The following is a 14849-nucleotide window of genomic DNA, read 5'->3' as shown; positions in this document are numbered from 1 at the left end:
TCGGAATAGCCTTGGAGCAGCTATAGCACCACGTCAAGCCTGTAATGTGAGGAACCTCTAGGCTTGTCTTTTGAAGGAGAGCTGCTCGAGTTGGCCTCGAATAGTCTAGCTATTGGAAGCTTTTACTTCTGTTTGGAAAAAAAGATGATAATCCTATGGCTTTTAAAAATGTCTACTGATAAAAATGGCTGCCTTGCCAGCAAAAAACAAATTTAGCCTTGCCAAATTCTTCTTAATTGCTTTGGAGAATTCTTTACCCAGTGACATCAGTGCTTTAAGGCCCTAAGTAGTAAAATAAAAGAGTGAAATAGGTTTTAAATACCATAGGAAATGTGAGGAGTTAGTGCTGCTTTCCTTTGCACCCGCTTCAGTTGCACTTAATCCCCTTTCCATGTTGAAGTAGTCACTGAAAGACTCGTTTTGACTGCTTAGCTGAATACAGTTTAACTGTTAGGACGTAGTATTAAAAAAATCATGTCACTCGATGAAAGTTTGCTGAGGTGCTCTTGGTTAAGCTGATGAACTTTTATTTTTGAAAGTGCTGCCTATTTTGACGAGTCTGCTTTGTAAAGCATGTTAGCGTGAGAGGCGTGTGCCGGAGGCAAGGCAGGTCTCCAAGAAGGTTATAGCTCAGAGGGGCAGAGGCGTGGAGCTGGTCCTGAGTATACTGCAAGAGTTATTGGAGTACGATAATGGCGCAGAGTGAATAGAAGATACGGTAACAGTTAAAAATAGCAGGTGGTGATCATTTAAAATACCTGGAACAACACTTTCAATTTAGGCACCTAATGAGTGATCTGACGTTCAGGCAAAGCTGTGTTAAAGATGACTGAAATTTACGGGAGCTACAGAGACTGTTTTTCTCAAAATCTGGTGTTAGAATTGAAGCCTAGACATACAGATTGGAAACTGTCAGTGGATAAAAAACAAACTGGGTGCATGAAAAAGTAGATAAAACTACGCCCATTATGCATTGATAGTGAAGATTTCTCTCGCGTGGAGCTGCTGGGGTACATAACAATACCAGCTACTCAATTCAAGAGGTGGGATAATGACAGTTCTTGGCTGCTTAAGAAGAATCTGTGCAGTGCACTTCAATTGTGTTTAAATATAACTTAAACTTTGAGTTAGTACATTTGTTATGTGTTTAACTCCATATAACATCTGGAGAATCTACAATTTTAGGTCATCTGCCACGTGTGCAAATGCTCATGGATGCCGTTTTGGAAAGGTCAGGTATTTCCAGTGTGCATTTGAGTGAATGTTTTTGTACTACTTAGTCCCAGTCCTTAGTATGTGCATGCACACATGCAATTGGGAGTGAGGTCTAAATTCATAGACTCATAGAATGGTTTGGGTTGGAAGGGACCTGTGAAGGTCATCTCGTCCAACCCCCCTGCAATGAGCAGGGACATCTTGAACTGGATCAGGCTGCTCAGAGCCCCATCCAACCTGACCTTGAATGTTTCCAGGGATGGGGCATCTACCACCTCTCTGGGCAACCTGTGCCAGTGCCTCACCACCCTCATCATAAATTTCTTCCTTCTAACTAGTCTAAGTCTGCCCTCTTAGTTTAAAACCATTACTCCTTGTCCTATCACTACAGCCCCTGCTAAATTGCCCATCCCCATCTTTCTTATAAACCCCCTTTAAGTATTGAAAGGCTGCAGTGAGGTCTCCCCAGAGTCTTCTCTTCTCCAGGCTGAACCACCCCAACGCTCTCAGCCTGTCCTCACAGGAGAGCTACTCCAGCCCTCTGACCATTTTTGGGGCCCTCCTCTGGACCCCCTCTAACAGCTCCAGTGTCTTTCCTGTGCTGAGGACCCCAGGGCTGGACACAGCACTGCAGGGGAGTCTCACCAGAGCAGAGGGGCAGGATCACCTCCCTCAGCATGCTGGCTATGCTGCTTTGGATGCAGCCCACGATACAGTTGGCCTTCTGGGCTGCAAGCACACATGGCCAGCTCACCAGTACCCCCAAGTTCTTCTCTGCAGGGCTGCTCTCAACCCCTTCATCCGCCAGCAAATTGTGCTCTGGAAGGCATTTGTGGCAAGTCTGTTAAAAGCTGTACAGATGCAATTCCATGTTTGCTTTTCTGTGAAGTGGCTAATTTTAGGGTGGGTTTTTTTTTTAAGTGAGAGCAGATGCAGACCTGAGTATACAACTTAAGTGCCAGCTTGAATCCACACATCAGAATTTAGTGTGGAGGTGAAATGGGCTCAATGTAACACCAAACATTTAAGTAGCAGGTAAATATTTTGTCGGTGGTTTTGTGTATTGCTTTAATAGGAACCCTCTAGAGCATTGCCATGAATTTAAAACTCTGTTCCTGAGGTGACTTGAGTTTAGTTCCATGACAGAGCCGTGGCTTGCAGCATGGGTTACAAAAACTAAGCTTCACCTTGATGGTACAGGCTTTATCTATTGTTCATGTCTGTGCTTAATCAGTTGCAAACAATCAGTTTAATTTTCCCATTTTAAGAACTTGTTTAAAACAAGGCCAGGTGTGCAAATGCTGGTATTTGTTGGAGGCGAGTATAAGACATGGGTATTGCTGTAGAAGTCAAGTGTTGTTGCTAGATCAGCCCTGGGGCTTCGAAGTAGGATTCCTTGCTATTAGAGAAGCTAATTGGTGTTACCAGAGCTCTACATAATTTGCCTGGAAACACAGTGAGAGAATGTGCCAAGTGAAGGGGCTTGGGCTTTTTTTATAGGAAGAAATAGGATAAGTTGAAAAAGTAGTAAAGAAACTTTCAGTTTTAACTTCAGGCTCCTTTCTGATCCTGCTGGAATTGGTGACAAGCAAAAGGTTCGCTCTTCAGCTTCAGATGTCGGACAAGTTCTTTGCTTGCTGTGAGGCTAGTGAATGGAAGTATTTTTTAGTGTTAGTTATGTAACTCTTGAATGAAAACATTGCATATGTTAAATGGTGTGTTAAGGATATAAAGAAAAAAACCATACCCCTGTTTTTAATAGCAAACTTTTTTATAGTAGTAAGTACTCAAAGGATTATGTCCAGTAACAGAGCCTCACAAAGAACTTGAGAAATCTTGAAGCACTTGATAAGATTAATTCCTGGGAGCTACCTTGTAGGATGAGTCAGTTTTAACTGTAACCGTCTAAATTAATACATAAGAGAGAATATGCATTAACTGTAAGTTCTGCACAGAAACTCAATACTGAAAAAATAACTGTAGAGTGCCAGCATCAGAGCAAAATCAGGAGGTTCTGTCCCACTTGTGACTTGAGCAGGAGCTGCAGAAAACTGAGGATGCAAGCTTTTACGCACTGGTGTAACTACAGTTGGTTGCTGGCAATGGTTACGCTGTTCTTGCAAACGGATGGTAAATGCGTTCAGACCTTTGTCCTTGCAATATTAAGAGACTGCCATCTATTGCTAGGCAGCTGGTTTTCTGGGGGACTGAGCCTGTGACAGTCCACCCTTCAGACTGTAACTAATAGTCGTCAAGACTACAGGAGCGGTGTGGTTTTCGGGCTCCCTCCATGGAGCTGTTAGGGCACAGAGGCAATGCTGTGTGTTGGTATTTGAATTCAGAACATAACTTTGACTCTTGTAATTGCAGGCATGTTATGCATCTGAAGTGTTCTGTATTGATTTTAAGCATGTGTGGCAGGAACATAGCTTTTAATAACTTAAGATACTACAGAGAAATTGGGGGCAGAGGAGAAGAAGCTGATGTGGGACAAGCCAGTTGGCTTGAAATGAGTTGGAAAAAGCTGAGGTATCTAATCTATTTCTTGTAACATTTTTATTTTTCAGTCCCTCATCTTGGCTTATTGCAGTGTAATGTGAAACAGTTGTTTCATAGATCTACTGTTGACATTACAGGAGATGGGAATAAATGCATAAAAACAATGCTGCGTCCACAATCGGGCGACACTAGTAAGAAACTTCATGGTCAACATAAAGATGAAATGGGGTTATAAAGGTGCTTGGTTTCTGTAACATCTAGCACTTAGTGAATATGCGAAGTATTGAAGGAAGCAGCTAACTTAAACGGCGTGAACAGCCCCATGTTCCTTTTCAAAATGTCAGGCTTTTTTCTAGACATGCTTTTTGATTTAGGACATGTAGGTCAGTGAGGAAAAAATCCTGTTGGCTCAAATGTTAAGTATCTTGTGTTAGTTTCCAGGCTTTTTAATTTGTCCGCTTGGCTGTTTTCTTTCCTCCCCTGGTACTAGGGCTGCATTTGTAAGGCAAATGCTTCTTCAGGATGGTGAGGCCGATGGTGGGCATGGGGGAGAAGGTAGCAGCTGTGAGGCTGTACTTTTTGTAACTTAAGCTAAGAGAAAGTTGAGGTGTCCAGAAGGAAATCAATATGAAGAGCAGCTATGCTCCTAATATCAGTGAGCACAAAACTGGTGGTCTAATAACCAAACAAATGTAAAAGACTTTGACTAGAGTAGTCAAATAGTGTTTGGAGAGATGTATTCTGACAAAGAAGCTTGACCTTGTTTTGTAACGGGACTAAGGCTGGTAGCTGGTTCCGTACCAAGGCATGTATATACTAAAATATTCTAATAGTGAACTAGCTTTGAAGACTTTATTATCCCAGGCATGAAGTAATGATGTTTTAATGTTGAAGTACAGACTTTCAGTTAACTTTTGCCACTGGTCCATGAGAGTAGATGGAGGGGCAGAGGGGAAAGATAAACCTTTGACTGTCAGGGCATCTAGATTTGATGATCAAGCTAGTTGGTTACTCTTTTCACTGCTCAAGACTTGTGAAAACCTTTTGGCTTACTGAAAACTTTTAATATTTTTGTTCGGACACCGTAAAGATTCTCTTCATTGCCCTTGGTGTGTTCATTACAAATTTGAACTCTGCACAGGTGATGTAGAAATCTAGTCTAAGTCATTACCCATAAAAATTAATATCTTGTTTCAGTGAAATGTGCTGTAGGAATATGAACTATATTTGTCCTTGAAATATTGCTGAAGCACACTTGAAGTATATTTAATATGAGAACTCTAAGTCAACATGCATCTTCTCCTCTGCTAGCATTCATAAAAACATTTATATATGGGTTGTACAATAAAGGTTTTCGTCCTTGTGGAAAGAGGGGTATTGGCTTTTAAACATGTCTCTCGTTTTTGTTGGTTTGTTCCCCTCCTGCAACACCATTGGTATAACAAATAGACTTGACCTGAATTGAGACCTTCCTAACTATCTTGATTTTTTTTCTCCTTTGTTTGGTGGGGGTGTTTTGTTTCGTTTGGTTTGAGTTTTTTTTAAGTCTAAGAACTTTAATGGTGCCTCCTGTAATATGGTAGATGCTCTCCAGCCCCTGTATTGGGACTACAGCAGTAATTCTTAGCAACTGTTTAAAATACATGTGTGACTGTAGCAGGGTTAACTTTTTTCATGTGTGGATTATTTGATGATCGTGCTTTTATATCATCCGAGTTAAGCATATTTGGTTAGTTTCCGGTCCATTTTACCATCTTTATTGGGTTCTTTTGGACTAGATGTGAGAGTCAAGAATCCTGATCCTTTATAACTCCATTACTGTTTTATGCTGCTTCAGTGTCCTCTTTGAACTTATAGAAAGAAGGTAAATTTGCTAGTTTTTCAAAATTACTTGTTCTGACCAAATATGTAAAGAGGAGAGCAGGAGCTGAAACTGACAACTTCTTATCCTTCTGTCTGAAACCAATTTGAAGTTGTGTTTTTAGGGTATATCTCTCATTCCTTATTCTGACTGTAAATTAGATGAGTTTAAATTAGATGCTCCACTGAACGATATTTCGTTATCATCTTTGCTTAGTTCTCCTCTGTACAGAACTCCCTTAGGCCATAGTTTTTGACCTGATGTCAGAATATTTTGGCTTAGCTTCTGTGTGTTTCTTTAAATCCATACCTAGTGTGATTTGTCTCATAAGATGAGAAAAGTTTTCAAAAGGCACTCTAATATAAAGATCAAGGGAGTTTGAATCTTGATTTACTCTAAACTATAAGGTTAATCATGCTTTTTATGTTATAAGTTGGGGGTTCTTTGTTTCTTTCAGTGACATTTATTAGCTTCTTTGCTAGGATTTGGTATAGGAAGTCCAGAAATCAAATTAGTAATGGATGAAAAACATGGCTGCCTTGCAGAGGAGGGAGTACGCAAATTGGCACGTTAGGATACAATTTCTGTGGGATCTGTTGAAAAACTTACCACTTGAAATTAAATATAGGAGCTAATTATCGATGGCTGGCAGTTAGGGACATGGCTGACTATTTAACCTGTTTGAAAAATGAACAGGACTTGAGAAGTTGGGGATTAAGGGGCATTATTTGGATGTTCTATAAGGTTACTCAGTGGTGTGTACTAGATGAACCCTGACAATATGTGGAAACTGCACTTCTTTCTTTTGCAGTTGAAGGTGCTTTTGTCAACTTGACAGGAGAAGCGTACAGTACTTTACTTCCTCCTTTGCTGATCACACCTGATAAAGACCTGTAAAAATACTGGGGGAAAGTCAGGGAGGAAAACATGGAGTTCTTTTAAGGAAAAAAACAAGAAGTAGGAAAATGGGAGTTTTTCCCCAAAGGTTGTTTTAGATTCAAATTTGCTCTATACTTTTAAACATTGTATGTATTAAATTAGTTTCAGGGAAGTGTGGCAGTCGGTGCTATTTTGTGTCATGTCGATACACTGTCATCAACTGTAAAATGGTATTACCTTTTGCTTATCCTAACAACCTTGACCAAAGTTTCCGCAAAATGGCTGTTAGGAAGCTTCCGCTTCTCTGGTTGCAACAAATTCTGCCACGTGAGCATCCTGACACTAGCACTGTTGCTTTTTCGTTATGTTTATGGGGGCTGAGGTGGTGGGTGTTGAAGGTTGGACGGACTTGTATATGAGAATCTTTAAACTGTTTTAAGAAAAATCGCATAGATACCCAGTGATTGGACTTGTTCTGCAGTCCTGCTTCTAAAGGTATGGAACTCCTGGTCCAAATAATGGCTGACTTGCTGTAGGAAAGGTCTGTGGTTTTAAAAAAAAAAAAAATTTTTTTTTTTGTGGTGGGCTTCTAGAAAACATGCTAATCTGATACTCACCTGTTTCTTTGATCTAATACAGTTAACCTTTTCCTAGTTGTTAAATTCAAAGAGTTAAAGGTTCAAAGATTGGGTTAAATGTGTAGTAAATATGTATTTGTGGAAAATAAAGTTTTTAGGGAGTTCTGTCTGTCGGTGGGAGTTCTGTCCCACTGTCCATTTATTGTCACATGAAACATTTGAAGTGAAGTGTTTTGCTTTTACTAAGTGTAATTATTCTGTTCAACAGCAGTGAGTGGAAGAGCATCTGCAATGTCAAACACTCCTACCCACAGCATTGCAACTTCTGTCTCCCAACCTCAGACGCCTACTCCGAGTCCTATCATTTCTCCTTCAGCCATGCTACCAATCTACCCTGCTATAGATATCGATGCACAGGTGAGCCAGCAATTGTCACTGCAGCACAGACGCGTGAAGCTATTTTGCTTCTGCATCCTGAATAATTCAATGAGAGTAAACAGCTCTGTTGTGTAATGAATTGGGTTCTAGAGACTTGATTTGCTGCTTTTAGAAAGCCTGTACAACTCCCTGGAGACCTGCAACCCACTTTCTGTGCTCTCGCTGAACAAAAGAGAAGGTCTTTTAATGACTGAACGCTTATATTCCTTATTTCTTTGTTGTCGGAGTGATTATGAGAAACAGCGAAGTTGTCTTCTGACAGAAATTAAATGTTGTTCTGGCCTGATATGCTAAGACAAAAATAAGGCTTAAAATGTTGCACACGTTTTTTTTTTCGAGTTGTGCTTGAAGTTGTTGGCCAATGATCACCCAGCTTGACAGAAATATGAAAGTATTGAAACTCAATAATTTCTGTACGTTTTTTTAACAAGGAAATAACTCAAGCTGTCATTTCCACTAAAGGCATTTCTGTATTGAAAGTAATTTTAAAAAGGGCTACTTGATGTTGAGTTGCATCTAGCTGGCCATCAAAAAAAAAGCATGCATATGCTAGTTAGCATATGAGAGAGAGATGCTAACTAGCATATGCATAGTTCTAGACTATACGTAACATGGCTAAGATGTGGGCAGTGTGGAGAGGAGGAAAGGCATGAGATTGTTGTGGTGAAAGGGAGAGAAACCTCTGGAAAACCAGTCTTGGCTACTTCAGCTGCTCGTGGCGCTTGGCTTGGTTTCTGCTGTGACCGTGTCCAGGAGCTCTTGCCACAACCTGACTGGCCTTGTCGCTAGCTGGTAGACACCAGTGCAGATGAACGTTATAAGTTGCCAGCTACCCTGGGTTATAATAGAGTAAAGTAAAATTAAGTTCTCACAGTAGCTAAGAAATGCATGTGTGTTGGTGGGTTTTGGGTGGCTTTGTTGTTTTGGTGTTAGTTGTTGCTCAAGAAGAGAGAGGTGTCGTTTTAGTCAGTCCCTGTGCTGTAACTAACAGTGCCAGTAATCCTCTGAGTTCCTCAGTTGCTCTTTCAAATAGGATGGTAGTCATTTACGTGGGCGCTGGCAACACTGAGAAATTAAATGCACGTTGCTTCATTGTGAGTGTTTAATAGGCAGAATCAAGGTTGATAAGGGCTCCGTGCTGCTACCGAGAGCTATCTACCACTAGAAATGCTCACTTGGAGACAGTGTATGAGTGCTCTAAAGGGAAAAATTTAAAAGCAGAGCGTGAGCTCAAAGACTTCTGTATATTTTCAGTTGTTTTGTTCTTTTTGATTACCGTGACTTGTGGACTCGCTGTAGCCGATTTCTGCTGTTCAGGGGCTTCAGCAACAGTAGTGGCGAGATGGGGAATTTTTCCCCCTTTGGTTTAACCAGAGGGTTAAGAATTAAAGATAGAATTCTTATCTTCATTATACCATCTTAAAGGTCACAGTCAAGCAGTGGCAAAGAAGTCGATCTAGTTCACAAAGCACAATGAAATCTCAGTTCTTGTCAGGAGTTATTCCCAAACCTCTCAACAGAGCTGACGTGAGAAGTAGAATCCTTTTATGAACTTGAACACAAAAGATAACAGGTATTCAGTAGACATATCCTAAGCTTATAAAAGCTTTTTATTCTGTCACAGATATAGTTGTACTTGGGCTAATATGGGAAGTTGTACTTTAAAAAGGAAATATTTATCTTGTTGTGTATATGGTGTCTGTTTCTTTTAGACTGAGAGTAATCATGACACAGCATTGACACTTGCTTGTGCTGGTGGCCACGAAGAACTAGTACAAACACTGTTAGAGAGAGGAGCTAATATTGAACACAGGGACAAGAAAGGTAGGTATCTCACTACGGCAGTACAGACCCTCTCTGGTTTTCTGATGTGTCACGCTAAATAAATACGCAATAAGCACAGTCTTTATGTGAAGCTTTTAGGCTTGCTTTTCTGGTGGTTTAACTTACATCACTTAAACTTAAGCTATGAATGTGGACTCTTCAAACATCCTTTTTCATTTCAGGCTTTACTCCGCTTATTTTGGCTGCTACAGCCGGCCACGTGGGCGTTGTTGAAATCTTGCTGGATAATGGAGCTGATATTGAAGCCCAGTCTGAGAGAACCAAGGACACTCCCTTGTCTTTGGCTTGTTCAGGAGGGAGACAAGAGGTGAAGTAAAGCTTAAGTCTTCAAAAGCAGTGTGTAGATGATGTACTGTGTCGGTATACTAAAGCAGTCTTCCAGATAAGTTACAGTAACTTAATTCACCGTTCTGGTTCAGGATGGTGTTTTTTAAAAAGATGCAAAGAGCTTCACATATTCCAAGTTATATATTGCTGCATGTCTGATATAAATAGCTTTTTCTATTTTTATAAGCTGGACCAGTGCTGTGCAGACTGCTCATGACTGTAATCATTAGTGGCTCATTATGGGGCTTTTACCAGCATAATTAGATGTAGATATCAAAGTGAATGCGATGAGTGTTCTTGTGGAGAAGCTGGAGTTAGACATGAATCAGCTCCCTATATGAGCCAAGAGGGTTTTCTAATGGATTCTGTATAGGCCATAGGATATTGGAGGACTGCAGATGACTCCAGTGTCTCTGGCAAAAAAACATTTTTCAAATGATTGATCAAAAGTAACCACAGGGGAAGGTTTTTTTAACATTATTTGAAATTGTGTATTTGGTGACTTGATTATGAAATCTGCATTTTGATTTTTTTTTTCTAGTGGTTGTTACAAATCTTAGGTGTATAATTCTGTTAATGCTTCTACTATTTGGATTGCAAAAGCCCCAGTGGAAGCTATATATTCTGGTGCAGGATCACCTTCCTCTGTCTGTGGCCATCTGGAAAGTAATGAGGCTGGAGACACCTATCCCACTTCCCCAGGTTGTCTTAACAGTGATACTGTGGCATTTAAAAGGTGATTACTTCCCTAGATAAATTGAAAACTTGTAGCTCTGCTGGCCTGTTTTTAGTGCCAGCTGGAAGATCTCAGGCGTTGGGGGCATTAGCTGCGACGACAATCGCGTGCTCTCTGGTGAAGGGCAAGGCCTGCTTTTTAGTAAGTCTCTCATAGCAGCCTTTGTGGCCAGCAACCTCGTACAGCAAAGGTGAATTTATGCTTACCTTTTTAGAGGTTTGCTTGATCTGTGTTTCTCAAACAGTGGTTCTTGGAGGAATGCATCATGTTTTCTTTGATAATTATTTTTTTTTTAATGGGAAGGAAGATGGGAAAACACTGGGCTTTGGGCAGTAGAGATGGTGTCAGGATGCCCTCCCGCCCCAATTCTTCTATTTGGCAGTGTGTTCGTCCTGCGATTTCAAGGGAAGATACTCTGAAAAGCCCTTGGCTTCAGTTGTGCAGCTCCAATCTAAACATGTTTTACGCTTAAAAGGTTGAAGTGGAGCAAATTAAACATTGCACTGGAGATGACACAGTAGGTTTTCACCTCAGTGTTCATTTTGATTTCATGTTGCTAGACAGTTTAAGTTCCTTGTCAAGTCTTCAGCAGAAACTTCATTACAGAATGTAAGCTTCATGTAGAATATGGGGAGCTGTGAAGTTTTTTGGTTGTAAATGAATCTAAGGAAGGAATAATGCAAGAAGTACTTGTGTTATTTTTGTTAAGATACAGAGAAAACCAGCAAGGGATGCAAATGTTAATTTTTCTAATGGCTCTTGCATGAGATTTCTGTGTACAATCTACACACTGTTGGATGTAGTGGTGTGAATAGAGAAGATAAGATAAAAGCATGCAACTGCTTTCTTGTTTGCTCCGGAGCTTCGGTTTGAGGATGAGTTTTTAACTTGATAGTGAACTGAGCATTAAAATGGGAGAGGACAAAAAGCAAGCATACTTCGTATACTGTATTCAAACTGAATCTCTGGTTTTGGCAGTCTTTAAAGATGGCTGAAGTAATCATTAAAAGATCTCAGTTTTTTCTCGCTAGGTTATACAATTTGGTATGAATGGTTTAAGCATGCTAATGAGTAATGATGATTGATTTTTAAAGGAGGTTTTACAGTGGCTTTGGGAACATAGTCGCAGCCTGATCTGTTCATGGAGGTGAGGAGTATAGGGAAGCGACTGAGTAAAATCGCTTTCTTACTGTTGGAAGATGTCAACGGTTTATTTAGGCTTCAAAAACATTTGCCCTGGATAGATTTGCAAGTTTGGGAGAAAACCAGATGTTATTTCTTAAAACACTGCAGGTGGTGGAGTTGCTGCTAGCTCGAGGGGCAAACAAAGAGCACAGGAATGTTTCTGATTACACACCTTTAAGCCTCGCCGCTTCTGGTGGCTACGTGAACATAATCAAGATTCTGCTAAATGCTGGGGCAGAAATAAATTCCAGGCAAGTTCCCTTTTCACCCCTTCTCTCACGGTATTTGTAGCGTTCTGAGTTCTTACTCTTTCCAGAAGGATTTCTTGACATCTACGTGGAGCAAAATATTACTATTCTTACATAATCACAACCAATGTATTGTTTAATTTGTAGTAGGCTGCTTTCCTCTTAAGTTAGAAACGAAAGGTTTTGACTGTGCTTTCCTAATGCTCTTTTAACTTCCATCTCCCTCTGTGTTTTGTTAGCTTCTTTCCTATGTCATACGATCATTCGTCTTTGGCAAAGATAGAAATCTTTCTTTTTGCTCTGGTTGGCCTGCTGGATTGAAATTAGTTCTGGGTTACGTGAAGAAAGTGTGTGTGTGTGTGTGTGTGTGTGTGTGTGTGTGTTAACCCTTTGTTTTCCCTGTGTAGTTTAATGAAAGCTGTTTCTGTGTGTGTGTGCATGTATGTAATGCTGTGACATCCGTTGGGAGGTAGAAAATAGCTCAGCCGTGCACTGCACAAGGCAAACGAAAGGTCCGAGCAAAAGTTACGCTCCTTATAAGAGATGCGTTTAAATTTACAGCAAGTAAAAGGTAACATGCGTAGTATCTCTAAACAGAAACATTTTTCCTAAGCAATGCTACTGTGAGAAACTCTTGTAGTTTCAGTAATAGTTGCTGTGTAACTGACTTTTTCGGTCTTGGATAAGTACTCTGCCTTCACTAGTTTTGTTAAAGTCATTTCAGAAATGGGGTTATGATTTAAACAGTTTTTTCGTTTTTCTTCTTTTGCTTTCAGAACTGGTAGCAAATTGGGCATTTCTCCCTTAATGTTGGCAGCTATGAATGGGCACACTGCTGCTGTCAAGCTGTTACTGGACATGGGCTCTGATATAAATGCCCAGATAGAGACCAACAGGAATACAGCCCTGACTCTGGCTTGTTTCCAAGGGAGAACTGAAGTGGTTAGCCTGCTGCTTGATAGAAAAGCTAATGTGGAACATAGAGCTAAGGTAAGGAGCAAATAGCTGAATAAGTCTCCAAAAAGAGATGCTTGTAAGTCACCACTTCTCTGTGGTTATCTGATTTTCTTGCCTTTTGTGCCAGTTAACTTCTCTAGTTCAGTTAACTGAACTGAACCCTACTGTAAAGAAAAATAATGGCTGCGCTTACGGTCTAGTATTTTGGTGGTTACACAGTTCATCAAAAAAACAAGTGTTCCTTCTGCAGCCTTAACTCATCTTCAGGTGCTTACAAGCGTAAGAATAGTAATCCATTAACTTAATAAAAATAAAAGGTTTTGATGTATTCAAAAACAGCTAGAACCTTGGCCCAGGTATGCTCATGGCTTAATCTCTTTGGTCTGTTCAGCTGCTTATATGCACAGTGGTGATGCACAATTGAAAGGGGATGTGTGTGCTTGAGGGTCTGTCAGGTCACCCCAACTCTTTAAATGGGAGGAAACGCTGTTCACTAGAAGAATAACTAGAATATTGCGGGGGAGGAAAAAAAGAGACTTCCTACAAATGTGGCATTCTTTTCTCCTTTTCCACTGTACTTAATGGTTCCCACAGAGGAGCTCAAAAGGATGTGCACGGGGACTGTTTGCTTCTTGCTGAAGTTACCTGTCCCCTTGACCTAGGCAGGTGCTTTCTGGATGTCGCTATGTAGGATCTTGTAATGAAGGTAGGAAATGTGATTTGCATCATCTGTATAATAACATGGGCACTTTATGGGACTTAATGCTGATGATCCTCATAGGTTCCAGGTTGGTTGGCTTAGTTTTCAGAAACTGGCAGCAGTGGGCTTTGAATCCCTCTTAGCACTGCGCAGCGCAGAGGGCCTCTGTGCACTGGGCTGCTCAGTGAAAGCCCTTCTTGAGCCGGCTGAAGATGAGCTCACCTTCAAAATGTTGCGAAGCTGTTACAAAATTGGCCGGATAATAATTGGAATCCGTACACCAGAACTAGAAACTTGTTGCTGGAAGTGGAAATAAATCCTGGCTGTCAAGTAAAACACACACACACACACACACACCAACTAATTGTATTTTCCTGCTTGCTTGTCTTAGACTGGTCTCACACCGTTAATGGAAGCAGCTTCTGGTGGATATGCAGAAGTGGGCAGAGTTTTGCTGGACAAAGGTGCAGATGTAAATGCTCCTCCAGTACCTTCCTCAAGAGATACAGCTTTAACCATTGCAGCAGACAAAGGGCACTACAAATTCTGTGAGCTTCTCATTAGCAGGTACTGTATTTGCAAGCGTGCTGCTTGGCGAAAAACACCTTGAATATGGCCTTACTTAGACTAATCTTTCCCAATACACAATAGTATTTCCCAATATACACTACAGGGTAGGAAGTGGGGAAAGGTTCTGTGTCAGTTGACCATTACTATGTATTTTCATTTATCAAAAGTGATCCAACGAAGTTCTCTTTGGTGTTAGAGTGCTTGCTTTTGCCCAAATGGACTAATTTAGTTTTTTGTGTCTTACTGAATCCTGAATGTTACAAAAAACAAGTTCTTGTAAAGTTTACATATATGGTACTCATAATCATGACACACAGCCATTTTAGATGGTAGTGTTAAATCCTTAAACAACAAAAGGTGCACACAAAACGTACATCTTAATGATGTCTTTTTTTTTTTATATTGATCATGATGCACATTCAGTGTAATTATGTTTCCTGATTAGCTTTTGGATATGTAGTTTTCCAAGCAGTCGCACTGGTTGTTGGCTTGCACTTGAAATGTCGTAAGTTGTTCTGAGTAAGCTATTGAAGAATACAGTGCACTGATGGATGGGAGTTAATGAAGTAATAAGAGAAGCTTCAGAGACAGCTGACAAACAGCATGATTTAGAGTATTAAAAATGTTTTTAGGCTGAGTTGAGGCTCTTGACAGCATCAGAAGAAATAAAAATACAATTTTGGAAGCTGAAGCACTCTGTGAATGCATATGTTTGATGTAAAAACGAGTATTGAATTTTACCCTATTGTTCTTGTGTTGCATGTCCAGTTTGCCAGTCCAGTTGATACACGAAACAAAAATCGGGTCCAGA

General features: G+C 40.4%; 1 protein-coding gene across 4 annotated transcripts in view; it reads left to right on the top strand.

Annotated features, from left to right (window-relative positions):
* Positions 1-14849, top strand: part of ANKRD17 (ankyrin repeat domain 17) — a 98406-nt gene that overhangs the window by 65809 nt on the left and 17748 nt on the right. For 3 of the 4 annotated variants that reach the window (XM_075501324.1, XM_075501327.1, XM_075501326.1), the window contains 6 exons: positions 7301-7449; positions 9183-9294; positions 9477-9622; positions 11672-11814; positions 12588-12801; positions 13860-14035. In XM_075501324.1, coding sequence (XP_075357439.1) covers positions 7301-7449; positions 9183-9294; positions 9477-9622; positions 11672-11814; positions 12588-12801; positions 13860-14035 — 940 coding nt within the window. The remainder of the gene's footprint in view (positions 1-7300; positions 7450-9182; positions 9295-9476; positions 9623-11671; positions 11815-12587; positions 12802-13859; positions 14036-14849) is intronic. The other variant, XM_075501325.1, reaches the window with a different exon arrangement.

Source organism: Mycteria americana, chromosome 4 (genome assembly GCF_035582795.1).
Source record: "Mycteria americana isolate JAX WOST 10 ecotype Jacksonville Zoo and Gardens chromosome 4, USCA_MyAme_1.0, whole genome shotgun sequence".
Taxonomy (NCBI): Eukaryota; Metazoa; Chordata; class Aves; order Ciconiiformes; family Ciconiidae; genus Mycteria; species Mycteria americana.
The sequence above is the reverse complement of the archived record's forward strand: the minus strand, read 5'-3'. Positions and strand labels throughout refer to the sequence as shown.